Source organism: Nicotiana attenuata, unplaced genomic scaffold (genome assembly GCF_001879085.1).
Source record: "Nicotiana attenuata strain UT unplaced genomic scaffold, NIATTr2, whole genome shotgun sequence".
Taxonomy (NCBI): domain Eukaryota; kingdom Viridiplantae; phylum Streptophyta; class Magnoliopsida; order Solanales; family Solanaceae; genus Nicotiana; species Nicotiana attenuata.
The window spans coordinates 50,688-57,596 of record NW_017671757.1 but is presented as its reverse complement, the minus strand read 5'-3'; the positions used below and the strand labels follow the sequence as shown (position 1 = coordinate 57,596).

The 6,909-nt window shown below is 39.0% G+C and overlaps 2 protein-coding genes across 2 annotated transcripts; both read right to left on the bottom strand.

The window, feature by feature from the left end:
• Nucleotides 1-647: 647 nt before the first annotated feature.
• LOC109210045 (uncharacterized mitochondrial protein AtMg00810-like) lies at nt 648-1,276 on the bottom strand. The gene is made up of 2 exons (XM_019373418.1): nt 1,108-1,276; nt 648-835 (listed from the first exon to the last, which is right to left on the bottom strand). Exons 1-2 carry the CDS (start codon nt 1,274-1,276, stop codon nt 648-650), a joined length of 357 nt encoding a protein of 118 aa, XP_019228963.1.
• Nucleotides 1,277-2,973: 1,697 nt separating this feature from the next.
• On the bottom strand, nt 2,974-5,032 carry LOC109210044. The gene is made up of 5 exons (XM_019373416.1): nt 4,525-5,032; nt 4,371-4,423; nt 4,103-4,295; nt 3,478-4,052; nt 2,974-3,432 (listed from the first exon to the last, which is right to left on the bottom strand). The coding sequence occupies exons 1-5, from the start codon at nt 5,030-5,032 to the stop codon at nt 2,974-2,976; spliced, it is 1,788 nt and encodes a 595-aa protein (XP_019228961.1).
• Between the last annotated feature and the right edge of the window lie 1,877 nt (nt 5,033-6,909).

The window sequence follows — 6,909 nt, the reverse complement described above, 5'->3', positions numbered from 1 at the left end:
ATTCTTATTAACATGACGTATATGTTAGCATTCATAGCTATGGAAGATGAAGCTCAGATGAAGAAGAGAAGGAAGCTTCTAGAAGATTAGCTGAGAGAACAGAACTCTGTATTAACCGAAAAAATGAATTGCACTGTACAAACTACTCTTCTCTTTCTACTGTACTATTTATACGCAAAGCTTAACTAACTAGCTAACCACTTTCTTAACTACTAATAACATTAACTCTTCTTAAGCTAACTCTTGTTAGGTAATCTCGAGTACTCTCAACACTCCCCCTCAAGCCACTGGCTTGAACATGTTCAGTACTCTAAGTCTACCCAGTAGGTAATCATGTTGAAGTTTTTCTAGTCCTTTTGTGAGTTGATCAGCCAGTTGTTCCTTGGTGATACATGCTCTGTCTTCAGTATTCCGTGTGTAATCCTTTCTCTTACGAAATGACAGTCAATGTCTATGTGCTTGGTTCTTTCATGGAAAATTGGATTGGCTGCTATTTGAATTGCAGCCTTACAGTCACACTTGAGCTTCACAGGTAAATCCACATCCACTCCAAGCTCTTTGAACAAACGAACAAGCCAAGTTATTTCAGTTGTATATGAAGCCATGCTTCTGAACTTGGCTTCAGCTGAGCTTCTGGACACTGTCTCTTATTTCTTTGACTTCCAAGAGATTAGTGCATCCCCAAACTTTACTAAGTATCCTGTCACTGATCTCCTGGTTTGCAAACATGCTCCCCAGTCTGAGTCACAATAAGCACTTAGCTTATTTGAATTCTGTGTAGGCATCAACAGCCCTAACCCTGCGGCTTCTTTTAGATATCTGACTACTCTAAGTGCTGCTTCCAAAGAAAGTGAAAATGAAAGGTAAACAAAAGAGAGAACAAACAAAAGAGAGAACAAATGCGACAGAAAGCGTCAGAGCTTCGTAAGCCTGAAATTGAGTGTCCTTGAATTGAGCATGTCGTATCCTTCCCAACCCAAGACGACAAGGCGGTAACATGAGACTCCTTTGGTCAATGCATGTATTGACTTAGCACTTGTGCCACAAATGCTATGTCAGGTCTTGTCATGGTTAGATATAGAAGTCTGCCCACTAGTCTTTGATAACCTCCTGGATCTTTGAGTAGTTTATCTGCATGCTCCTCACTACCTTTTATACATCTATCATATTCTTCAGAAGTTAGCTTCTGATTTACTTCAAGTGGTGTTCCTGCTGGTCTTGCTCCCCCTAGCCCTGATTCAGAGATGGCTTCAAGTGCATACTTCCTTTGGCACATTACAATCCCTTTCTTGGACCTTGCAAACTCAATCCTAGAAAGAACTTCAACTCACCTAGATCCTTCATTTGAAACTTGCTGTGTAGATCTTTTCTTGTTTGATTCAGTAGAGATTGATTGTTGCTTGTGATGAGTAGATCATCAACATAGACTAGTATCACTGTTAGATCACTACCTACCTTCTTGTAAATAGGGAGTAGTCATAGTGACTCTCTAGGAACCCCATCGGCAGCAATGACTTTGTCAGCTTCTTGTTCCATTGTCCAGGTGCTTGTAAGCCCATATAGTTATTTGTGAAGTTTGCAGACCTTCAAGGACTCCCACTGGCTGCTAAACCCCTCAGGAACATGAATATACACCTCTTCCAGTAGCTCTCCATTGAGAAAGGCATTATGGACATCCATCTGATAGATAGTCCATTGCTTACCTGCAGCAAGAGCTACCACAGTCCGGACTGTCACCATCTTGGCTACTAGGGAGAAGGTCTCATTATAGTCAAGACCTTCTCTTTGACTGTAGCCTTTGGCAACCAAACGAGCCTTGTATCTCTCCACCTCCCTTGAAGCTCTATACTTAATTTTGAAGATCCACTTGCATCCAATTGACACCTTACCAGGTGGCAAGTAAACAATGCTCCACGTATGATTGTCTTCCAAGGCAGCTATCTCCAATTTCATGGATTCTATCCACTTTGGATCAACAGAGGCTTCTCCGAATGTCTTTGGTTCTGACAAGGATGAATAAGCAGAAAGGGCTTGTAGATATACTGGCTTGTGTTATTTATAGGATACATATGATGATAAGGGATATGGGCAAGATTTCTTGAAGCCTTTGGTTACATAGTCTTGTAGCCATAAAGGGGGCTTACTTGGGCTAGAGGACCTTCGAGGACCCACTGGAGAGGTTTCAGCTGAAGAGGGAACTTGTGCAGGCATAGTATGATCAATGCCTGATGATGAAGAAGGTTGACCAGCTGTATCAACTTCTACCTCTGATGTATCAGTGAACTGTGCAGAATCTCACTAGGAGGTGAACGGGTAGCAGGAGACTCAGATGAGTCAGTAGAAGGACATGGACCATGGCTGTTCCCAATCCCATATTGTACACCATTAGAGGACATAAGATCCAGAACTGGAAAAACTGGATGTCCTGCTGCTTTCATGTGTTTGAAAGGAAATATGTTTTCCTAAAACACTACATGTCTGCTTACTAAGAAACTCTGAGAGTGAAGGTCATACAATTTGTACCCCTTCTGGGTAGTAACATATCCCATGAACACTGTGGGCAAAGCTCTCGAGGCAACTTGTCTGCTATCTTGGGAGTAGCAGCATAGCATAAACACCCAAATACTTTCAGATGAGACAGTGAGGGAGCATAGGAGTACAACATTTCAAATGGAGATTTGTCAGCAGTGACTCTTGAGGGTAGTCTGCTGATCAGATAAACAGCTGTGGTCACACACTCTCCCCAGAACGTTAGTGGTATTGCAGCCTGGAATCTGAGGGATCTAGCCATATTTGGAATAGTTATGTGTCTTCTTTCAGCAACCTCATTCTATTGTGGGGTGTAGACACATGTGCTCTGATGATTAATCCCAAATTCAGACACTAGAGTTTTGACCTCATGACTGAAGAATTCACCTCCATTATCTGTCCTTAGAGTCTTCACTGAACTAGAGAATACATTCTTCACCTTATTCAGAAATCTCTTAGCACAAATATGGTGTCTGCCTTAGAGACAATTAGGCAGATCCAAGAGTGTCTAGTGAAGTCATCTACAATTGTAACAAAGAATCTTTTCCCATCATATGTTGGGACCCTGTAAGGTCCCCAAACATCACAATGTATTAATTCAAATGCAGCTTGTGAGACAGTAGTGCTCAATTGAAAAAGTAATTTTGTTTGCTTGGCCAAAGGGCACACAGTACAAAATGATTCATCACATGATTTTAGTTTGCTAAGAAACTCATGCTTTCTAATCACCTCAATAGGTGCATGGCATAATCTCATATTCCATTGTGAACAAGAACCAGAAACACTAGCACTACTATTATTGTTCTCACTATCAGCTATAACACCACCTTTATTGACTGCATTAACTACATTGTCTGAAGACTTAGCTGTAGTAGGTAATGAACTTCCTTGCAGTGAGCTTCCCTGCAGTATGTAGAGTCCCAGCTCCTACTTACCAATCCCCTTCACCTGGTCACTGTAGAGATCCTGAAAGATACAGAAGTCAGGGAAGAATGCCAATAAACAATGTAACTCCTTGGTAAGTTTAGATACTGAAAGCATGTTGTACTTGAAATCCGGTAAATATAGAACATCACTGATGTCCTGATTAGTGAACACAGAGGATTTTCCTATGTGTGTAACTAATGCTACTTCTCCTGTAGGTAAATGTACTTTGTTTCTCTCATACTCTGGAACAGGCTGACAAGATTTTAATAACTGCAGGGTGGATGTCATGTGGTTTGAAGCTCCAATATCTATTATCCATCTATTGTTAACAAATTGAGATACCAGGGTAATCAGAGTACCTGCTGCTGCAGTCTTGCAAGAGGTGCCTTCATCTATGCCTTTGTCAAGCAGCTGAACAATTTGTTGATACTGTTCCTGTGCGAAGAAGGGAGCTGGTTGCTGAACAGACTTCTGAATTACTGATTGTGGAGGCTCCTGTGTAAAGTAAGGAGTGGGGTGTTGAACAAGCTGCTGAGGTATTTGGTGATTCTGCTGATTCTGCATTCCAAAGGCCATTTCTGGATTGTTGCTAGTAACTGGTAGGCATCACCAGGACTTGCATAATTTGCATACACTCCAGGACTACCTCCTTTCTTCTTAGACTTGAAGTCTGGGGTATAACCAACTAACTTGTAACAGGTCTCCTTTGTATGTCCTTTGCAATGGCAGTAATCACACTGAGGGATCTTCTTCTGAGGCCTGGGATTTCCCCTTGCAGTTACTAGACCTCTGTTACTGAACATTGCATTACCTTCAGCAACTTCTGCAACTTGCACTACCTGTGTGAAATTTACTAGGCTCCTCTAGCTCTCAAGATCAACAAGTAAGGAGTAGGGTTTGTTGAGGCTAGGAACTGCAGACATTATCATCATCTGACTCCTAGCTTGTGAATAAGAATCATTTAGGCCTGTGAGGAACTGTAGAAGTCTGTGATATTCAAAATGAGCAGCATACTTCTTGGATTCTAGGTAGGGACATCCAGGCAAGGCATGAGTGGATCAAACTCACCCCACAAGTCTCTAAGCTTAGAGAAATAGTCAGCAACAGACATAGTTCCTTGAATGAGAGTATGAATCTCCCTGTGGAGATGAATGACTCTAGATCTATTCACTTTATCAAACGTTTCCTTCAGATCTTTCCAGACCTTGTGAGCATTTAACGCATAGAAAACAGTACTTAGCGATCCTGGTCGTACTGCATTCATTATCCACGACAAAACCATAGCATTCACCTTTTCCCATAGGTCATGTAGATCAGGTACAAATTTAAACTTAGGGTACCTTCCATCCACAAAACCAAACTTGCTTTTGCCTAACAAACCAATTCGCATAGATCTACTCCATATAGCATAGTTATCTGAGCCTGTCAATTGAAGAGAAATCAGAGAGCTGGCTGGAGTATCTGTAGGTTGAAGGTAGAGAGGGTGATTATGATCGATTGTGGCAAATCTAGTTGCACTGGTCGTCGGGGATTCATTTGCTGGTGAGTGATTGTTCTCATCATTTGTAATTGCCATTTCTAGTTACCTTGAGTTCAATTCAACTCGATTTCGAGTGATTTCAAAGAACCCTTTCGATACTCTGTCACTTTGAGACAATTCAACACAACGTATGAATTGAAGTGACTCATGGACGAACAAGCGGAATAATGAGCTTAGATGGGAGACGCAAGCTCTGATACCATGTTAGCTTTCATAGCTATGGAAGATGAAGCTCTGATGAAGAAGAGAAGGAAGCTTCTAGAAGATTAGCTGAGAGAACATAACTCTGTATTAACTGAAAAAATGAATTGCACTGTACAAACTACCCTTCTCTTTCTACTGTACTATTTATACACAAAGCATAACTAACTAACTAACCACTTTCTTAACTACTAATAATATTAACTCTACTTAAGCTAACTCTAATTAGGTAATCTCGAGTACTCTCAACAGTATATACTAATTATGGATGAAACCTTTCAAGAAAGTTTTAGCATTGTTTTTAATGATTATTATTATAGTAATACGTACAATAATTCTAATCGTTATTAAAATTACCTATTTTAAAAATTTATTATATTTCTAAAATATTAATGGTCTCTAAAATTACATTACAAATATACCACTATTATGTTGAGATATGTATATGATAAATTAGATTGAATGTTTCATTTTTATTTTTGTATTTGTAATCCTCTAACAACTCGTTTGGGAGAGATAGATTTTACTATAATCTTTCTCTTAGAAGTGAAAGATCCAGACATCTCGTACCTTAATTGTTGGCTCCTTAAATTCTTAGAATAGGATCATTCAACATATTGGACTATTTCTACCTCTATTATATAGGCAGAAAATTTAAAGAAGAATACACTGCAGAAAAAAACCAAAATAACTATAAACACATGTAGAATTATATCTAAGTAAAAGATATACTTTCTCCCTTCTTGTGTCATTCCCGATTATCAGTCCTCACATGCATATAGACACAAAGTGAACTACCCAATAAATAAGACGGGAAAGAGATGCAGGGGAATGGATCATGTACCACTTCTTTCAACGTTGATGGTCTTATTTTTCTAAGCAATTGTATTATACCTCAAATACAGCATCCTTTAAATCATTTGCTGATTTTCCGATAATCTTAGTTGCATCCTTATTCCGCAACAGCAAAGAAATTGTGTCGGTGCAATCCAGCACTTTAACTTGCAACCTGTACCTGGAAAGAGTTTGTATTTTTAAAATCATATAATAGTAAAGAAACTATAAATTACAATCATACCTATGAGTGGCAGATTGAATCTGCTCACATTTTTTACAATAGAATTTATTCCACTCTTTTTCTAGTTTTTTGCGCAATTTTTGCAAGCTAGATAGCACCATCCACGGTCTAATTCAACGTGTACAATAGTTGCTACAACCCAGAACTTTCTTGGCTGCGCATAAAAATTGTATATACAATTGTTATGTAGAGAGAGATAAGATAAAAGTTGTAGTAATTAAAAGTAAAAAAAATTAAAAAGTAGCTACTCACATGGTTACAGTCACCCAAATCCTCAATATTTTTAACTTAAATACTTCCAGATGCTAGCTCATTAGCAACAGAGTGAGTTTTGCGAGATGAAATTTGAGTAATTCTTTGTGAGCTTTCTCCACGCACAGAAACCATTCTGATTCATTTTTTAACTTGAGATACGTTAATAAATTTTAAGACTAAAATTGAGGATGAAATAGCCTTAAATTTAGCCCAACTTATAGAGACCTGGAGCAAAAGTTAACAACTTGAGGAAGATTTGAATTGATCCATAGCTTCGACGCGTGCCAAGTGTTCCTCACCGAATATTGTTCTGCACGCTTAAAAGTAATTTTTAAGAGTTTACTAATTGTATAGAGACATTGTATTGCAAAGTAGACAA

What these genes read in the sequence shown, in the direction of transcription:
- LOC109210045 (XM_019373418.1), bottom strand. Translation starts at nt 1,276, where the DNA reads ATGTGCCAAAGGAAGTATGCACTTGAAGCCATCTCTGAATCAGGGCTA. An exon ending in ACTACTCAAAGATCCAGGAG is followed by an intron (nt 836 to 1,107) that starts GTTATCAAAGAC and finishes CTTTGGAAGCAG; the next exon opens with CACTTAGAGTAGTCAGATAT.
- LOC109210044 (XM_019373416.1), bottom strand. Translation starts at nt 5,032, where the DNA reads ATGGCAATTACAAATGATGAGAACAATCACTCACCAGCAAATGAATCC. An exon ending in AGATGATGATAATGTCTGCA is followed by an intron (nt 4,296 to 4,370) that starts GTTCCTAGCCTC and finishes AATTTCACACAG; the next exon opens with GTAGTGCAAGTTGCAGAAGT. An exon ending in CAAGTCTAAGAAGAAAGGAG is followed by an intron (nt 4,053 to 4,102) that starts GTAGTCCTGGAG and finishes GATGCCTACCAG; the next exon opens with TTACTAGCAACAATCCAGAA.